General features: G+C 46.2%; 1 protein-coding gene across 2 annotated transcripts; it reads right to left on the bottom strand.

Moving 5' to 3' along the window:
- Positions 1-5018: 5018 nt before the first annotated feature.
- On the bottom strand, positions 5019-11257 carry LRRN4CL (LRRN4 C-terminal like). 2 transcript variants are annotated; one of them, XR_013834051.1, is made up of 3 exons: positions 10857-11257; positions 5608-7802; positions 5019-5561 (listed from the first exon to the last, which is right to left on the bottom strand). XR_013834051.1 is itself a non-coding variant. In XM_079958400.1 (2 exons), the coding sequence occupies exon 2, from the start codon at positions 7795-7797 to the stop codon at positions 6919-6921; it is 879 nt and encodes a 292-aa protein (XP_079814526.1). In that variant the 5' UTR covers positions 7798-7802; positions 10857-11257; the 3' UTR covers positions 5019-6918. The 2 variants fall into 2 exon arrangements, 1 of the variants encoding a protein (XP_079814526.1); XM_079958400.1 differs by having other exon boundaries at positions 5019-7802.
- Positions 11258-20692: the final 9435 nt, after the last annotated feature.

Here is a 20692-nt window from a genome sequence, read left to right as displayed (position 1 = left end):
GCTATGTACTGAAGTTCTTGCCCTGGGCCAGCATGGGGATACCGTAGATAGTTTGCACTCAGGTCCACATATGCAAATAAGGGATTGAAAGTGACGTTCAGTGATTGGATAGTTACAGAAAATGGTTACTGTTGCGTTCTAGTGGAGCTCTATATAAGCAGGCTGGCTGAACCCTTCAGTTCTGTTCTGTTCTGGCCTGTGAATAAACAAGAGCTGTTTGAAGAATTGCTGTGTCGTCTGATATGTTCACCAACAACTTAACAATAGCTATGCTCTGCTTCCTTGGCTGGGGGTGGTAATGCTTCTCAATACCAGTTTCTGGAAATCACAGGGTGGGGGTGGGGATAATGTTCTTGCACTCAGGTCCTGTTTGAGGGCTTTGCACAGGCAGCTGGTTGGCCACTGTGAGAAAAGATGCTGAACTAGAATTGCCATTGGCCTGGTCCAACAGGTGGCTCTTATGTTCTTAAGATTGCTTTGCAAAAGAAAATGTGTATATTAGAGTTTAGAAGAAGAAGAGTTTGGATTTGATATCCCGCTTTATCACTACCTGAAGGAGTCTCAAAGCGGCTATCATTCTCCTTTCCCTTCCTCCCCCACAACAAACACTCTCTGAGGTGAGTGGGGCTGAGAGACTTCAAAGAAGTGTGACTGGCCCAAGGTCACCCAGCAGCTGAACATGGAGGAGCGGAGACGCGAACCCGGTTCACCAGATTACAAGACTACCGCTCTTAACCACTACACCACACTGGCTCTCAAATATTAGACAAAATTGCATATAAAAACAATGTATATTAGGAAAAACTGCACTGAAATGCTGATGAATATTCACAAGGAATTCTTAAAAAACAAATTCGCAAACAGATGTCAAAAGATTGTCAAAAGGAGAAACCATAACTGTCAACTTTGTCCATCCCTAGTTACGGGAGTCTTTAATTTTGATAGGGAAAAGTGGAACATGGCCAGCATTAATTTAACCTGTCTCCCATTTCTCTGCTTGTTGCTGCTGCTCTAATGAAAATCAGAGCCCCTCAGTTGCTTGAAGTCAACATTTTTTAAAAATTACATAACTCTGATGATGGATTTCCTGTGTTGTACATGTGTGAGAGAAAAACTTTTGAGTGTTACATGAACGTGTACTCATCTGGGATCTAAATCAAGACCTGGTGGGTTTCTGCGCATGAATGGCGCACATGTTTGTGAGCGTGCTCAAGCCCAACGCAGTATGACCTCGTGTGTTGAGTCCTAGACTGTTTATGTCTCAAAAAACAACCTCCCCACTCACCCCACCTTCCCAAGGCTATAAACACTTCCTACACAGTCCCGCTCTCCAGAATTTATGGGTGGGGGTAGGGGAACAACGTAATCCAAGTTTTAAAAAGAGACATATGATTCACTCTTGTCCCTGGCATAGAGCAACAAAGGAGGAGGAAACATTCAGGAAAAGCATAAACAGACAAGGATTTACAAGGGAGAGGGTTTATGTGTTCAGCCAGAACACTGCCCCGGGTGGTGTTCGCAACCTAAAATACTTTGGACTTTGTAGAACGCTGAGAGGGCTTGTCCACGCTTCTGCTTCTCCAAGTGCTTTCCCCCTTGTCCTGTGCATTCGGGGCACAATTTCTAGCAGTTTTGCCTTTTCTCTGGCCGGAAAACCTGTTCCTTAGCAATAAATTGGAACAACGACAGTTCATTACTTGTACCCCTCCCATCTGACTGGGTTGCCCCAGCCACCCTGGGCGGCGTGCAACAGAATATAAAATAATATACAATACATTAGACATTAAAAGCTTCCCAATACTGGGAAAATCCAATTGCCGTTTGCTCCAGTTCAGCACTAAACTGCAGGTTTTCTCTACAGGAAAGAGATTTTAAGTCGAACTAATACATGCAGGGGTTAAAACCATAGAGTAAGCTGTCCTGCCAGACTTACCTTGGGAGGAACCAGGTAACCAGGCCTTCTACCCAAGAAGCTCAGCATGTAAAGAGGCCTGAGATGGTTGTTCCAAGCTCAGACTGCATGGCTCTAACAAGCCATTATCGTGTTCTATCTATACCAATAGAACTTTCAACACTGAAACTAAGCCAAGTTGTATCGCCTGCGTTTTCTGACTGATGTATAGAAGGGCACATGAACCTGACATTTGAAGAGTTTGTAAGTAAACCATTTTTAACTTACCAACCTTGTATTTTTCTATGATGGGGTGGACTATTTTGGAACTCACAATGGCATATTATAAAAGGTCTAAGGGCTGATATTGCCATGCTTTCCTTTGCTGCATATTTTGTGATTTTAGCTAATTGATGGGGTTCTCTCATCAAATAGTTATTGTCCCAAACCTGGATCTTGGCATCCAGGTAATTCTCCTTTTGTATTCCCTTTCCTCCCTTTGCCACCCACACCTAGTAAGTGCTCTTGGTTGAATGTAAAAAAATGGTTTGCTTAATGCTGTTCCTTCTATGCTATCTTTCTATGGGCAGGGAGTTTCGACCAGACAGCCTGTCAAAAAGAGGACTGTCTTCTGTAAAGGAGAAAACAGGTTCACCCACATGTAGATGGGCTGATGAAAACACTACCATGGTCCTCCAGGACTCTCCAATGCCCTGATGCTGAGCAAATACATCTCCAGCCAGGGTATCAAAAATGCTCCCCAAACCCTTCTTTAGCTCTTCTTCCAGAAATATCTTCAGCTTTCAAATGCCTTTGCCCAAGTTTGCATAACAAAGTGGATAATGAACAGACCTGACTAGGTTTTTTTATTTCATCTCTTATTTCAGAACTATCTTCCATCTCTTCAGTCAGTAGATCCAAACATAGTGGCTCCAGTTTACATTACAAAGTGGATAAGGAGCAGACCTGGCCTAGCCTATTTGCTTCACAAAGAAACTAATCTGACCATTAACGGTCTCTTTTTCTACCTAATTAAGTCTTAAAGCTTATAGCCCTCAAGTGTTTTTGCCTGACTGGGATGTCTTCAAACTTTGATAGTGCTTCTTCCTTGCCTGACTGGAGAGGTGTGTGTACAAACTGGCCTAAGGGTATAAGGGTATATTTTAGGTTTGTTGACCAATCCACTTTTGCCTCTGGCATTGCCCACCACAGACATGTGCCCCCAGGAAAGGAATGTGGCCTCTAGGAATAAAAAGGTTCTTCACCCCTGCCCAAAATGGTTTTGGGCAGTGCTATTTTTCTGGAAAAAGAGGTGCCGGATCTCTCCATGAACACCTCCCTTGTTCTCTTAAAATGGCAATCAGTGGCGTAGCGTGGGTTGTCAGCACCCGGGGCAAGGCAAGTAATTTGCGCCCCCTAACCCTAACCCCCAGATGTTGCGCCCGGTGCGGCCGGCCCCCCCTGCACCCCCACGCTACGCCACTGATGGCAATGGCAACCACCTGAGAGGTGCCAGAACTGAGTTCTGTCTGGTCAGTTCTGACTGAAGAAAGCCCTGGTTTGGGGTCAGGTTGTTCACACCAACCTGGCCTCTACCTTACAATCCACATCAGGCGCCCTGCTTGTGGGTCTGGCCTGTCTGTGAGAACAAGTTGGTGCCAAAGAATCCTGTAGGAACGACAATTCCCAACACCCATAACCAACTACAGTTCCCAGGATGCTTTGTGCAGGGGGGATGTGCTCTAAGTGTGTGGTGTGTGCGCAGTCACAAGGTTTCCCCCGCTGACTGAAGGTGGTGTTGAAACCAACAATGAATGTGATTGTGCTGCGCAACAATTTGCTGGCCGTTGCTCTGCCTGAGTGTGCCGGCACACGCAGATGTGACTGATCCGTCCGAAGGGGAACTTGTTGCGTATGTTTTCATGCCAACCATTTCCTGCCAACAAGAAGCAGGAATTTCACAAAGATATGTTGCCTTGTTTACATCACCTTCGATGCCCGGGTCAAAGAGGGCATTACTGACGATGGTGTGAAGAAATTAAACCTCATCTAAGCATCCATGCAAATTTACTTCTTATTTACAGAGGTCTGCATTAAGACATTTAAAGGAACACAGGAAGCTATCTTATACTGAGTCAGACCATTGGCTCCCTATTCCACTCACAGATGTATAGTTCCAGTTTAACCGTTAATCCCTCTCCCCAAGGAACTGTGAGAATTGTAGGTCTGTGAGGGGATTAGGGACCTCTTATCAACTCTCAGCACCCTTAACCAATGACAATTCCCAGGATTATTTTGGGGGGAAACATAACTATTTAAAGTGGTATGAAGCAGGGTGCAGATGGGGTCCAAAACTCTTCCCTGCTAATTCCTCTCACAGGACTACAATTCCCAGAGTTCCCCGGGAAGAGGTATGGACTCTTAAACCACTTGGGGAATTGTAGCTCAGTGAGAGAAACAGGGGTCTCCTAAACGCTCTCAGCACCCTTAACAAACTACAGTTCCCAGGATTTTGGAGGGGAAGCCATGGAAGTTGTATGATACTGCTTTAAATGCATGGTGCAGATGGGGCCACGTTTGACTCAGAACCCAAGACAGGACAGGCCTCACTCTGGGAAGACTTTCTCACATCTGCTTTTTGAGGTAGGCAGGCATCCAAGAGATGCTCAGGGAGGGAAAGTCCCCACCTCCTCAACCCTACCATATTCCCAGAGGCCTATGGGTACATGTTGTCCCAGCTCGGCCAAGAGGCAGGCACTCCCAAATTCCCACTGTTCCCATGCCTTCCTTCAGCAACGCACATCTGGAAAACACTGAGTTTTCCAGGACACAGCTCAAAAGCCTGTGAACTCTGCCAAGGACAGCCGCCAACGGAAACTCAAGTCCTGATGCAACGACACGTGTGTGTGTGTCAGGAAAGAGTCAACCACGTTCCAGTTTCCGCTTTCTTCAATTTGGTGCCCTCCAGATGGTTTGGACTACAACTCACCAGGCTGGCTCTGCCTGTTGGGAGTTGTAGTTCCAAAACATTGAAAGGGATGGGCAGCAGATTGGATAAGGCTGCCAAAACTCATCTGAGGTGCTCTGGAAAGAAGAGATAAATAAGGAACGAAGGCATTCCAGGAAATGACAGTTCAGGATTTTGCTCTACTCCGATTCTTCCAGCGACAATCAACTAACACCAATGTGCAGTTATGAGAATATCTGGCTTGGAGTGAGCATCGAAAGAGCAAATCTGCCATTTTGTTTTTTCTCATTTTTCTCATTTTAAATTCAGTTCTCCCCATTTCAATATCAGTTTGTACTCATTAAAATTGATCAACATGTTAGTCGAATTCCTCCTTATGCACACATGCTGGTGTGCAATTGTGTCTAATATAAGCATTTGTGTAAATCAATTTCCTCTAATACAATGCATTTGTAATGCTTCCCCCCCTACAGATGTATGCATTTTAGGCACGCTTCAATCTAGCATAAGCATTTTTCTACACATGACTTGGAGAACTGCTCAGCAAAATTCAGAGAAGTACAAATTTCAAACAACAGGACTGTTTTTGAGCTTTGTTTTGGGAAAGTTGCAAATTAGGTAGGAACATAGGAAACTCCTATATACTGAGTTAGACCAGTGTCCCATCTAGCTCAGTATTGCTTACATTGACTGGCAGCAGCTCTCCAGGATTTCATACCAGGAGTATTTCCCAACCCTAACTGGAGACGCCAGGGATTGAACCTGGGACCTTCTACCCACCAAGCGGAAGCTCTGTCCACTGAGCTGTGTCTCTTCCCAGAGGTAGATGCGCCTATAAACGTGAACTGAATCAAATTTCTCCCCCACCACTAGTTGTAGATATCTCTGAAGTTTTGTACCTCTGTAATGTTGTTTTATTTTTTTAAAAAAACCTCTGATAATAAATACATAAATAAACATAGATTCTCGCAACATCTTAAAAGACCATCTTCACATCCCTCCCAAGAGCAGCCATCCTTTTCAAGAAAAGAAAGAATTGGAAATGACAATTTGGCAGGATCTGAATACATGGCTTCTTCTTGAGCTGACTGAACTGGTCCATGGGGCTTTGACTGGGCACTTGGGGAGAGTTAAAAGTGACGATGACACAAGTTCTTTGCAGTCCCCTCCCCAAAGGTGGTATTTAGAGTGCAGGGTTGAGCCAAGACATTTTGCTGGAGAAGAAACAGTATGTTGTAGGATGGTGATGAGGAACTTCAGGCTCGGAGTATGAATTGGCCCTCCAACTCTCTCTCTCTGGCCTTTGGAAGTATCCCCAGGCCACACCCCCTCTCCCCAGGCCACACCCTTCACTGGCCCTGCGTCCAATCCACATACAGAATCAGATTGGACTCAACGTTGAGCATTAGTTCAGCACTGGTGACAGTGGAACAGTGTTGTTCATGAATGGCCCTGTCCTGTCCTCTAACATTTTGCTGCTGCTTCCTAACTGCCTGAATCCGCTGCCTCATTCTGCCTAATGGCAAGTCCAGCCCTGGTAGACCACAGTTCAAAATGGTGGTCCAGGTCAGATCTCTCTGTGTACCCTCTCTCATGCCATGAAAGATCAGGGGAGTGGACTGGTTCAAATTCCCCAGTGCTGAGAGTTCAGAATCGCTCCCTTTCCGCCCCAGAGGCAGCAGGAAAAGAGCTGGGCGAAGGTCCACAAAACGACAGAGCCTTTGAAGAAAACAGTTGCCATCTCTGTGTAGACAGCATGGATGGCACCAGTGTTATTTTTCTGAGAAAAAGAGGTGCCGGAACTCACCATGAATGCCTCACATGATCTCTTATAATGGCAATGGCACCCACCTGAGAGGTACCAGAACTGAGTTCCGGTGAGTTCCGGCTGAAAAGAAGGCCTGGATAACACAAAATCGCTGCCTCTTCCACCCTGGAGGCAGCAACAAACACAGCATTTTAAAAGCAATGGCGTCAAGTGAAGCTGCCCCAAAGAAACAGAGCCTCGAACTCTGAAGCAACAGAGATGCCATCTTGCCAATAGATGCCAACACCCTGCTCAGAGATGCTCCTCACTGCGGAAAGAGATGTTTGCCGCTCCGTCCAGGCCTGGCTCAGCGTCAAGGATGTTATCCATTGACCCGCGGTGAGGATGCTTCCTCCTGTTGCGGACGCAGAAATGCCAGGCCAAGGCGGAGATGACAACTAGGATGAGGGTGGCGGCCAGCCCTGCAGCTATGTAGGCGTAGGGCATTTGGTGGGCAGGAGTCCGGATGAGGCGGCATGGCCCGTGCTGCCGGGTACCATCGTCTGTGGGGCTGGATCCAGCCCGGTTGGATGCCACGATGCAGAACAGGTACTCGTGATCTGGCAGCAACCCTGAGACAGCCGCCAAGCGGAAAGTGTTGTTGAGGGCCGGGCCGGAGAGGAAGTCCCCGCCGACTTGCTGATAGTGCAAGCGATATTCCTGGACTGTGGAAGAAGGCGCACACCAGCGCATGCTCGCTCCCACCTCGCTCGTGTGGACCGTCTGCAGGCGGGGCGGCTCAGGGGGCACATCTGGGCCAGTGACCCCTGGGCACAAGCACCCGCTAGCCCTACTCAGCTCCGCGCAGGGCACTTGGAGGTGCTGACAAGGGTTGTATTTGCAAAGGTGATGGGGCGGCTGCGGGAGGCCGGGCGTCTGGGGCTCTGAGGTCAGAGGGTAGTCGTAATCGTCGTAATGTTGATCGTCAGGATAATCCAGAGAAGGTTTGACCGGAGCAGGCGATGAGGTCCTGTCTTTGCTCCCCACTGGGGCGTTGCTCCCTGAGGGATGCGGGGAGAGGGGGTTCTCTTTCAGGGGCACGGGCAAAGGGTGCCCCATGCTTGTCGGTGATGCCTGGGGGCAGAGGGTCAGGATCCAGGCTGCTACCAGAAACAGCCCTGGGATTTCCATGGCTCCTGGTAACAGATGGAAGAGAAGGGGGAAATAGGGGTGTTTTTATTTATTTTAATAACAACAATAATAAAAATTATTTATATACTGCCCTCCCCAGCCGAAGCCGGGCTCAGAGCGGCTAACAACAGTAAAAGTAACACAGTTTACATAAAATCACAATCAATTAATTGAAATACATTCTAAAACCAATTCAGAATCAAATTAATGGCAACCATTGGGCTGGAGTTCTATGAGAATTACCAAAGGACTATTGGTTTATTTTTTTCTAATCAATTATTTCAACATATAACAATGTCACACAGATAAATAATGAAATATCCCACCCTAACTCAGAAGCTGGTGTTTATGCAATACATAAACAACCAAATACTTATCCCAAACTACTATTTGTACAGAAGGCCATAGGCAGTTTAAGTTAATCAAAAGTACGGTAATCGTTTTTTAGAGCTGTTTTTAAATGGGAAGCTGCCTTATAGAATCATAGAATCAACACAGAGTTGGAAGAGACCACAAGGGTCATCTAGTCCAACCCCCTGAAATGCAGGAATCTTTTGCCCAGTGTGGGTCTTGAACCCACAACCCTGAGATTAAGATGCTCTGAGGTATCACAAACCCAATTTACAAAGCCCTTCACAACTTGGGTCCAGACTATCACAGAGACCATATAAGGTAAAGGTAAAGGTACCCCTGCCCGTACGGGCCAGTCTTGACAGACTCTGGGGTTGTGCGCCCATCTCACTTAAGAGGCCAGGGGCCAGCGCTGTCCGGAGACACTTCCGGGTCACGTGGCCAGCGTGACATCGCTGCTCTGGCGAGCCAGAGCCGCACACGGAAACGCTGTTTACCTTCCCGCTGGTAAGCGGTCCCTATTTATCTACTTGCACCCGGAGGTGCTTTCGAACTGCTAGGTAGGCAGGCGCTGGGACCGAGCAGCGGGAGCGCACCCCGCCGCAGGGATTCGAACCGCCGACCTTTCGATCGGCAAGTCCTAGGCGCTGAGGCTTTAACCCACAGCGCCACCTGCGTCCCTATCACAGAGACCATATATCTCTGCCCAAACACTGAGATATTTGAGGGAGTCTCGGTTAGTGGTGTACCACGGTTCAGAGACATGGCTCGTAACTACCAGAAGTGGTGTGTTCAAAACTGTGGGTCCAATTCTGTGGAACTACCCTCCTGACTGAAATAAGATTACCCAGCCCATTCCTTGCTGAACTGCAGGTGCTTGACAATCACTTTCCAATTTCAGCATTTTAAGGTTCTTCTCCATTTCTAGGGTTTATTTTAATTGTTCTTATTCTTTGTACAGTGTTCTTTAAAAAGTATGCACACTGCTTATAAATTATAAATATTAAGTCATACAGTGGTACCTCGGGTTAAATACTTAATTCGTTCTGGAGGTCCGTTCTTAACCTGAAACTGTTCTTAACCTGAAGCACCACTTTAGCTAATGGGGCCTCCTGCTGCTGCCGCACCGCTGGAGCACGATTTCTGTTCTCATCCTGAAGCAAAGTTCTTAACCCGAGGTAATATTTCTGGGTTAGCGGAGTCTGTAACCTGAAGCGTATGTAACCTGAAGCCTCTGTAACTCGAGGTACCACTGTATATAAATACAGGTCTAAAATGAAATACCCCCCCTTGCATCTTTCTGTGTCAGCCCATATGGTGAAACATTCAGAATTCCTAAACCACCAGATCTGACACTACGCATTACTATTTTGAATGAGGTGACTGCTTGTGCGTAGCCAGATTTATGCATGCTTGTGGCTGGATTCAAGGTCTGAATCAGAAGTGGTAACCCACAGGATGAGGAAACCTGTGGCCCTCCAGGTGTTGGCTGCGTACACACCATACTTTTAAAGGACCTCACAAAAAGAATTATGGGAATTGTAGTTTACCCCCATAGAGCTACATTTCCCAGCACCCTTAACAAACTACTGTTCCCAGAATTATTATTATTATTATTTTGAGGGGGTGGGGAATGTGTTTTGCATATATTTTAAATGCACAGTGCATTCACAGCCTAAGTTGGGGGGGGGGATGAGTGAGACGAGGGTGCTGCTCTCCCTTTGCAAACGCTGAGGTGCTGGATCAGACCAAGGGTGTATTCTAGTCGAGCGCCCTGTACCCAGAAGCGACCTGCAAGACGTGAAGGCAACAGGCCTCATCTGATCTGCCTCTGCTGATTTTGGAAGTAGAGTTCTCCTGAACCAGAGGGTCCATCACTGCCTCCTACAGGATCGAGCAAGGAGACGGGGAACTCAGACCTGGAGTCCAAATGTACCCATCCAGGTCTCTCTGCCAGATTCCTCAGGACCCTCTCCAGGCAACATCCCTCCTGAGGCTGCACATACCCCATGCATTTAAGGAATGCCTCAAATAATCCTGGGAACTATAGTATGTTAAGGAACTGTATATCTGTGCGGGCTGAACTACAGTTCTCAGGATTCTTGTGGCGTGGTAGTACATGTACCCGTATTTTTTGCTCTATAAGACGCACCAGACCACAAGACGCACCTAGTTTTTGGAGGAGGAAAACAAGAAAAAAAATATTCTGAATCTCAGAAGCCAGAATAGCAAGAGGGATGGCTGCGCAGTGAAAGCAGCCATCCCTCTTGCTGTTCTGGCTTCTGGGATAGCTGCGCAGCCTGCATTCACTCCATAAGATGCACACACATTTCCCCTCCACTTTTTAGGAGGGAAAAAGTGAGTCTTATAGAGCAAAAAATACGGAATATATCCTGAGCTGGACCCTTCAACAGCCTTCCTTAAGTGTTTCTACCAAGCTGGAATGTGCCCTTGGACTTTGACCATACCTTTTCCTTGCCCGGATAGAGCATGTGTATAAAACAGATTACTATACAAACATAAAAGTTACCTTTCTTCCTATGTCGACTCTTTACTTCTGGCCCTTCCCGCTGCTAGTATGCACCACCCCTCCCAAGATGGGAATGTGACACCCCCCCCCAACAAGCACCCCTGCTTTACCCCAAAAGGAACACAACTTAAGAGGCGAGGAGGAGGATATTGTGCCTCAAGGGGGCAAATTCACTCACCTGGATGGCGGATGTCTGCCTTTGGCTGCTAGGCAACAGGCTGCCGGGAAGGGTCTCTGCAACAAGTTATTACCCAAAGGATGCAAGGTAGCAGGAACCCCCCTCGATGAAAGAACGATGGAGCTGTTTCCAGGAATAACAGGACCCACCAGGCAAGGACCAAAAGCCTGTGGTGCTGAAATGTGGTGTGTGTGTGTGTATCAAAAGCTGGCCGTTTGGGGGTTGGGGGGTTGGGGGCACAATAATTACCGCCTCAGAGCTGAGGAGCAATTTGTGGTATCCGTGGAAATGATAAGCAAGAGCTCCTTGTGCTGGCCTGCCGGGAACTAGCAAAGTGGTAGCCTCTTGCGAAGCCCAAAACCCAAACTTTTATATCCTCCTCGTGGGATGATCTCATCGCCCCCCCCCCTCACAACCTCTTCCTCCCACCCAACCTCCTTTACAGCTGGGCCCAGCCAGTGGGAATGAGTACAAGGCAGCTAATGAGCGTGGAAAATGCTTTGGCTTGACGGACCCCCCTGGCAGGTGCCTGGAAAGAAAACAAATAGTGCCTTATAAGGGCTATTCACTTCCTTCTCGGAAATCCCTCCTCTGGGTAAGAGAGGGAATAAATAAGAGTTGAGGGGGGGGAGAGAGAGAGAAAGAGAGAGAGAGAGAGAGAGAGAGAGAGAGAGAGAGAGAGTAAAAAAGACCTGACAGCAGACAGGGAAGGGTGTGTGTGTATGTTGTGTCACGATCCCAAGGGGGGGGGGGGGAAGAACTATTCTTACATGGGCAAACTGATTCAGGATGCTCATCCCAGACAGAGGGAGAGGCATTTTTCCTGCTCCCAGACCAGCTCTGCCCTGCCTGGAGCCATACACTCACCCAGGTCTCAGCCACTCATTGGAGCATCAGCACAGACAAGAGACACTTTCCAGGGATCATCTTACACCCAAAGCGGTGCCAAAAAAACGTGATTTACAGTGCAGTGGGGGGGGGGGAACCTTCCAGATGTTGTTAGACTCCAACTCCCAGCCAATGGTAAGGAACGATGAAAGTGGAAGGTCACAGGTTTCCCACCCCTCACTTATATTATCATATTTGCTTTCTTTCTTTGTCTTCCGTTCCAAAAGGATCTCACCATCTTTTTCTTTACCGCTGGGCTTTCTTCCCATCTTGCAAGCCGAAGGACTGAGGCCAAGGACAGCAAGGCTCAAGAAGAGACCACACATGGAGACCAATAGGAAATAAGCATGCTACCTCCTCCATAAAAAAGGCCTCTTACGGTTTTATGAGCCGCAAGGCAGGCAGATGTTCAGCAGGTGAAGCCACATAGCATCCCCCATGTCAAAAGAAGCTTATTCTGTTAAATTTATGGCCTGTGCAAAGCTATTTTGATGTATTTTTCATCTTTGTTGGAAGCCGTCCAGAGTGGATGGGGAAACCCAGCCAGATGGGCGGGGTACAAATAATAAATTATTATTATTATACTATTAAAGACATGGAAGGTGTGTGTGTGTGTGTGTGTGTGTGTGTGGAGAGAGAGAGAGAGTGGGGGGGGAGAGAATGAGTGAGTTAATGAGTAAGAGAGAGAACATTAAAAAGCAGCGCTGGGACGCCCAGCATGAAGTGTCTCCGGTCCACACCGGCCAACAGGAAAATATCTAAGAGCCAAAAATCCTGCATTCTCTCATTTATTAATGAGGTCATTCCAAGAGCAGAAAAATTGAAAAGGAAAATAAAATAAAGACAATGCATTTATTGAATCTTAAGTAATATTGTACGAAACAATTGTGCTTCAGAGGTGCTGCTTGATGTACCCATCTGTGTTTTAAAACAACTTATTGTTTTACTTTTATTTTCCTAATCAACAACAGACAGAAAATCCCCCCCTCTGTTGACTGAAGTTTTGATAACCCGCAGTTGTCTTCCCTCATGAGCAGGCAAAGATCTATGACTGACGCCGACGTATGCAAAAGACTTCACCTTTATTTTACCACAGAGTATAATTCCCATTTTCGAGGTGGGAGAACTGAGGCCACACAGACTTAACTGCATTTTGAAATCCTGGCGGACAGGGATTAAAATAAAAGGAGATACACAACAAAATATGTCTTCTTAGATTCCCTCCATCACTTCCCAGAATGAGGTGTCCCTTGTATACCTCATGCTGCCTTTCAGAGCCCCACTGTGCAGAGTTTTGACGTAACATAGTGATGTTAATTTACTTATTCCGTATATCCCATCCTTCCTCCAGAATGAGCCCAGGTTGGCTCATGCATCCATAATGAGGAAAAATATATATATTTTAAAGCCTTCTCAGAAACAGTTAAAAACATATTCTTAACCAGTGATCTCCGATTAAAGTTTTAAGGAATACTTCAGGCTCTTTTGGACCAGCTCAAAGCCCTTTCTTGGTGGGCTTCTGTGGTAGCAACAGCTCTCCACACTGCAGATTGGAGACAGATCCAGCAACCAACGTAGAAGAAAAAGGAGGGTCCAGGCTGTGTGTCGGCAGTGGGCTCTTTGGGGACCCCAGGAGTTCCTCCCCACGAAACCAGCAAGAGGTGACGGCGCTCTTTTCCAATTCCCTAGTATAGGTAAAGGGACCCCTGACCATTAGGTCCAGTCGTGGCCGACTCTGGGGTTGTGGCGCTCATCTCGCTTTATTGGCCAAGGGAGCCAGCGTACAGCTTCCGGGTCATGTGGCCAGCATGACTAAGCCGCTTCTGGTGAACCAGAGCAGTGCACGGAAACGCCGTTTACCTTCCCGCCAGAGCGGTACCTATTTATCTACTTGCACTTTGACGTGCTTTCAAACTGCTAGGTTGGCAGGAGCAGGGACCGAGCAACGGGAGCTCACCCCGTCACAGGGATTCGAACCACCAACCTTCTGATCGGCAAGTCCTAGGTTCTGTGGTTTAACCCAAAGCGCCACCCACGTCCCTCTCCAATTCCCTAGTGTGGCAATAATTCTCCTAAAGGCAACCTCACTTTTCAGCTAATATTCCACTTCCTCTCAGATCATCACCAGTTGCACGTAAAGCTGCTCAGGACATGACCCTGGCCAACTCCTGGCAACAGCAAAGCAGAGCTCTTTGCTACTCCCTCAGCTCCTCTGCAAGGAAATTCAGCAAACAGGCTGTGCAAGGAGGTCGCCCTTAGAACTTCCTAAACGAGCTTAACTTTGGAACTGTTTTGCAATTGCCACGTGGCAAGGATTTTACTACGATTTCCTCCTTTTCTTCCTCAGTTGCCCAAACAAGACAACACGAAAACTAGGCCAGAAACCTCCAAAGGTTTGCATTTAATGCTTTCAGCATTTGTAGAAACAGAAGACATTTTCCGGGACGAATGAAGCATTTAGAGAACTACCATATTTTTACACTGCCATTTATTAATTTTTTTAAAAAGCTACTTTTTGTCATGATTCTGTTGCGATCTGAAAAGCAGTTTGCCCTTTGGGTTAAAATGGGTTGCTCTGCTGATGGGGGAAAGGGTACTCTGTACATGCTCAGAGGCATGCAGCCCGTGTCAGACTTTGCAAAAGCAGACAACCATATTCAAAACACAGGTTGAAAGCTTTTGCAATTTTAAGGAACAGTGAATTGCAGGGGCTGCCAGTCCATTAATACATTGATCATTTGCCTTAACTAAATGGGAACACGTTTCTTCGGCTGCTTTCAGATCCTGTAAGCTTCCATAGAATCATAGAATTGTAGAGACAAGATGTCAAACTGTTCTTATATGCAACAACAGCGACAAAAGTACTGTTAGCTCAGAAATGGAAGCAAGAAGAAATTCCGACAAAAGAAGAATGGCAGGCGAAATTAATGGACTACGCAGAATTGGACAAAATGACAGGAAGGATTTGAAACCTGCGGGACCAGAGATTTACAGAAGCTTGGAAGAAGTAGATGAATTATTTGAAGAGCAACTGTAATCAACAAATTACGCTAGTAGGACTACAAGAAGTTTTGTAAGGAGAAATATACGAAGTGTTACAAAGTAGAAAAAGATAGAGATATTGGTTATGAGTTTGAAATGTAATAGGGAAGATAAGAAATGCATACTAAGAAATTAGATTGGAAAATTTTCAGACAGGACTGATGGAAGTCAAAAAAATTGAATAAGATGTAAAAGTATGTTTAATTACTGTTGAAAATGATATGTTAAAAAACTAATAAAAATTTATATAAAAAGAATTTTTTTTGTAGAGGTGGGAGGGACTCCAAGGGTCATCTAATCCAACCCCCTGCAATCCAGAAATCTCAACTAAAGCATCCATAACAGGTGACCATCCAACCTCTGCTTGAAAACCTCCAATGAAGGAGAGTCCATCACCTTTCAAGGGAGTCTGTTCCACTGTCAAACAGCTCTTACCACCAGTAAGTTCTATGTGATATTTAATTGGAATTTACTTTCTTGCAACTTGAAGCCATTGGTTCGAGTCCTACCTTCCAGAGCAGGAGAAAACAAGCTTGCTCCCTCTTTCAAGTGACAGCCCTTTAGATATTTGAGGATGGCTATCATATCTCCTCACATTACAGCTCTTATAAAATACAGTGGTACCTCAGGTTACATACGCTTCAGGTTACAGACTCCGCTAACCCAGAAATAGTACCTCGGGTTAAGAACTTTGCTTCAGGATGAGAACAGAAATCGTGCTCCAGCGGCACAGCAGCAGCAGGAGGCCCCATTAGCTAAAGTGGTGCTTCAGGTTAAGAACAGTTTCAGGTTAAGTACGGACCTCCGGAACGAATTAAGTACTTAACCTGAGGTACCACTGTAAAGAAATTTTAACATCCCAACATTTCAAATTATTTTATTCCCAGCTGATACAACTCCTCTCAAAAGATCTCCTTTGCAAAAAAATTAAAAAACAAAAACAAAACAGGATTGGGGATAGGGAAAAATATATTTTTAAAAACAGGAGAAAAAGAAACACAAGCTTAATTAACGAATGTTGCCCAGACATTGTAAGGACAAGCAAGTGGGACCGACTGCACATTAGGGGAATGCTAATTAAATTTCATTTGGAAGAACTGGGGCACAGGGTACGACTGAGACATTGCTTTTCAAAATCCGCTTTTGTCTAAATTTGTGCTGAGTCATTATCATGAGTCTCTGACTAAGCAAGGGGACTGCATTCCTGGGCAAAAGCTCTTTCCAGCAAAAAAAAAAAGGGGGGGGGGAGACAGTGAATTAATTCTGAAAACAACCCACATGATTAAACTTGGAAGAGCTCAGTGGAATTCAGAATTGCTCATACACTACGTGCCAGTTTCTATACCATGGAATAGCAAAATTCCAGCCTTACAAAAAATCCTCAGGGTGAGTGGTGCTAAATTCCGCTCATCTTGCATAATTTAAGAATGAGTGGCGTGTGTGTTTCTGGTACACAGCTTGCTCAGAGTATTTTCTCCACATACAACCCGATAAGCCGAGGTTTTGGTTGGCAAATTGTGGGAGAAAAGGTGGAGGAGCGGAACGGAAGAAGACTGTCTGGCAATCGAGGATGAGACACCCAGGGTGACCTCATGACACATGGCCAATGCACGCTGGGAGGTTTCCATTTAGAAAATTTGCACCTAAGGTGGCGGCGAAGGCGAATCATTTCTTAATTTATTTTTAATGCAAATTTATTTGAAGGAAAGAAAATGAAGAAGGAAAAACCTCTCAGCTGAACAATACAGACATGTCCCCACTTACCTGTGATTGGCTTGTGCGTGACTACATATACCTGCAGTAAAAAAGGTAAAGGGACCCCTGACCATTAGGTTCAGTCATGACCGACTCTGGGGTTGCGGCGCTCATCTTGCTTTATTGGCCGAGGGAGCCGGTATTTGTCCGCAGACAGCTTCTGGGTCATGTGGCCAGCATGACCAAGTTGCTTCTGGCGAACCAGAGCAGCGCACGGAAACACCGTTTACCTTCCCGCCGGAGCGGTACCTATTTATCCACTTGCACTTTGATGTGCCTTCGAACTGCTAGGTTGGCAGGAGCAGGGACCGAGCAACGGGCCCGTCTCAGGGATTCAAACCACCGACCTTCTGATCAGCAAGTCCTAGGCTCTGTGGTTTAACCCACAGCGCCACCCGTGTCCCTATACCTGCAGTACTAGAAAATAAATAATTCTATTCAAACCTGGAAATGGCGGGAGAGAGCAGGAGTTTTCTCGTGGCTCATGAGGAGACCCTCTCCGGAGCCCAAAGAGGATGTCAGTGAGGGCAGAGGAAGCTTTGAAGAGACTTGGGCTTTGTTTAGGCTGCTCAGACACCCTGCCTAGCAGCTGATTTGCAGGGTAACGCAGCAGCCATCATGCAGCCGGCCCCAAGCTTCAATTCTAGTTGTGAATATTTTTGGATACAGTCTTTTTGGGTCTGGATTGGCGGGAGAGCGGCAGAGAGGGTGTTTAAAAGATGCTCCCCATGCACACATTTTTTCACTTACACATGGCAGGCCCCCCCAGAATGTAAGTGGGAGGGATGAAATCCTCAAAAAGGATGTTACTTTTTTTCTGTATGCCACAACAGCTGTGAGAATATTACTAGTGAAGAACTGAAATAAAATATTTACCAACTATCGAAGAATGGCAGATGAAGATGATGGACTATATGGAACCTGCTGAACTGACTGGGAGACTCCGAGACCAGAGAGAAGAGATGGTGGAAGAAGATTGGAAGAAGTTTAAAGAATATCTGAAAAAATATGTTTAAATTTAAATCTTAGAATAGCTTTGGAAGTAGATATAGGCTGTAGGGTTAGAAGTAGAAGATAGTGTATTTTAAAATAGTATTATTTGTAAGTGATAAAATGTGAAGATTTTTATGGTAAAAGTAAACGTGATAAAAAATGGTTAAAAATTATGATATATGTTTTGGAATTAGAACATTTGTGCAGGAGAGCAGGGGGGAAAAAAGAAAAAAAAAAGAGAAGAGAGAACATCAAGAACAACAAGAAAAACAAGAACTGGACAAAGTTGGAAGATAGACCCTTTCTAAGATTGGACATTTGAAATTAAAGATGATTAAAAGACGGTAAAGATTACTAAAAAGACGGCAAAGCGGACTGGTGAAGGATTATGGCTTAGATTATGGTTCAGATGTGGGAGCTCCAGGAGACAGTGGATTTGATGGACATTGGGAACGCAACCGGGAAAGGGGGGAGGGAAATTTGGAATCCAAAGGGTGTTAAATTATATTTTATTCTTTTTTTAATTCTTTTATGTTAATCTGTATCTTATATTAAAGAGGGGAACTCGTGGAAGGGAACAGGTCAATTTTAGGGGATGGGAAAATATTTTTTAAATTGGGTTAATGATAATAATTTTAAAATTTGGGGTAAGAATTTGTTGAATCTATTTGAAAGAATTGGAATACAAGAGGGGGTGGGGAGGGGGAAGTCCTGGAAAGATGATATTGAAAATAAGGCCTTAAATTTGGATGTTTTTCTTTTTTTTGTTATATTTGAAAATCTTTAATAAATATTATTTTTTTAAAAAATAATATGATATATGTAAAATGAAAATCAGATAGCGGGGACTTGGGGAAGCCCACCTAACAATGTTTAGAAAAAATAAGGATAAGACAAGAATTTGTTTGCATTGGGTTTTTTCCTGTTTGTGTTGTTTAGTTGTGTTATAAAATGAATAAATTCTTTGGGGGGGGGGGGACCAAAACAGAATGTAAGTGGGAGACACCTGTACACTGGATCATCCAGGATCCTGCCCAGGCTGGAAGTCTCTCTTAGTGAGCACATGGGCTCGCAAAATCCATTTTTGTTGTCCTGTCATGAATCCCTGCTCCACTTAATCTAAAAGTACGTGAACATGCACAAATATCAAGGATTTCACCAATACAAAATTGATACAGGCATGTGGGCCAGAGGCAGGGTGGGGACTCCTTTAAACTTCTCCGTTGAGGGGCGAGCGGCTGCCCTCCCTTCAGGGAAGTGCCGGGTAGAAGGATGTATCGCCAGATCGCGATGTTTGGCTGGTGATACATTGCAATGTTGAAAACCTGACACCGCCCAGCCCTGCTTTCTATGTAATCATCTGCCTTGGTAAAGGTAAAGGGACCCCTGACCATTAGGTCCAGTTGTGGCCGACTCTGGGGTTGCGGTGCTCATCTCGCTTTATTGGCTGAGGGAGCCAGCATACAGCTTTCGAATTGCTAGGTTGGCAGTTCTGCCTTGAGTGAGGAGCAAATGCTCACCTAATTTCCAGCAGATTTGAAAGGGGATTGGACTGGTCACAGTTACTGAGGAAAACTGGATTTCTTTTCCAGCAACAACTGGAGGGCTGTGGGTTTCCCCACTCCTGCTTCAGACTATGGGGCCTACCCCCCAAAAAAAGTATTTCATCCCCTATCCCGTCCACGTTTCCAAAGCAATCCAGGAGGGACAGACAGGTACCACCGCAACAAACTCAAGTTTCAGCAAAGCATTTCACACAGCCCTGCGCAACACCACTGCGCTTAGTTAGGAGTGCCAGCAAAGCACCATGGGAGTTTGGCAAACAACATGTGACCTAGGTTAGTCCTCGCTGCAAGCAAGCAGTGCGCGTGCCCTGCACTACGAGGTGAACACACCCTTCCAGCTGGCGTGTGGAGCAATAACGATCATCCCCACTACCAATGGGCTGGAATTTGAGGCGAGAGTTACTAGCTGTGTCTGGAATGCAGACAAGCCCTCCTTTGCAGCCAAGACGCGCCAGATGAACATTGGATCTTTGCAAACTGAAAGACGTCAGATTGGGTGGGACCCTCCTCTGGCTGCAACAATTATCAGAAAACCCTATTAATTGAGAAAGTGGCAGCTGAAACAGCCAAAGGAACATGAGTGTTGGGCCAAGGCAACTTCCTGGGTGCATTTCATGCAGGGTGGTGGTGGAGAAGACCATCAACCAGGCAATCCAGATTCTGCATCAGGAAAAAGGAGACATTCCTCTATAAACCCGTGCAGACAGAAGTGCCTTGCCTCTCAGCCTGCGTGATTTATTCTGGAAACTAAATGTGCAACCCCTACAGGTGTGCCGAGTTGCGTCCGACATTGGGGGCCCCTCGATGTGCATGCACGATGCCACACGTGCGATACACACCCCAGTCCAGGCAGGCAGACTTGGCCCACCCACTCACCCCCCGCCAGCCCTTTTGAAAAGGGATGCACAGGCAAAGATGCTTCACCCTGTGCATCCCTGGTAGAGAGCGCCTTCTGGAAAAGCTTTCTGGTGTTCCTCAAAGGTATGTGTGGGACAAAAAAGCTTTGCCCCATGGGAGGTGGTGCACGCAGAGGACGTTCTTCCCTCTCTGCTTGTCCCAGCCCCTGTCCGGCTTCCAGGCACTGGCAGTGGCAGGGGATGGCAGTCCCCTCAATTTGGGGGTGTGTGTGTCTCAGCCCCCTACACACCAATATTGAGGGGGCCGAAGCTTCTTTCGCCCCCAATGCTCGGCGCCCCTGAACCCCTATCCCAGTGGAAGCCAAGGTAGTATACTCTGATGTTGACCGCAACTCCAGAACTATTTAAAGTGGGATGATACTACTCTAAATACATAGTGGAGAAAGGGCCTAAGGGCTCGTCGACTCTTCTGTTTGCGCTGCAGAATCGAGGCACTGGGTGCATGATCTGAGCAGGTATTTGTTCAACCCTGTGGTTTTCCTACTGAATCAGAACAAACGTTGATCTGCGGAAAACCTGACTGACATCCGAATCAGTGGTAAACAGCAAGTTTTCCCAGGAAAAGCGCTGGGACAAAATTAACAAATCGTAGAATTAAAAAAAGGTAAAGGACCCCTGGACGGTTAAGTCCAGTCAAAGGCGACAATGGGGTTGCAGCGCTCATCTCGCTTTCAGG

Source organism: Podarcis cretensis (assembly GCF_951804945.1).
Source record: "Podarcis cretensis genome assembly, chromosome: 16".
Classification (NCBI taxonomy): Eukaryota; Metazoa; Chordata; class Lepidosauria; order Squamata; family Lacertidae; genus Podarcis; species Podarcis cretensis.
This window is presented reverse-complemented; position numbering and strand designations above follow the sequence as displayed.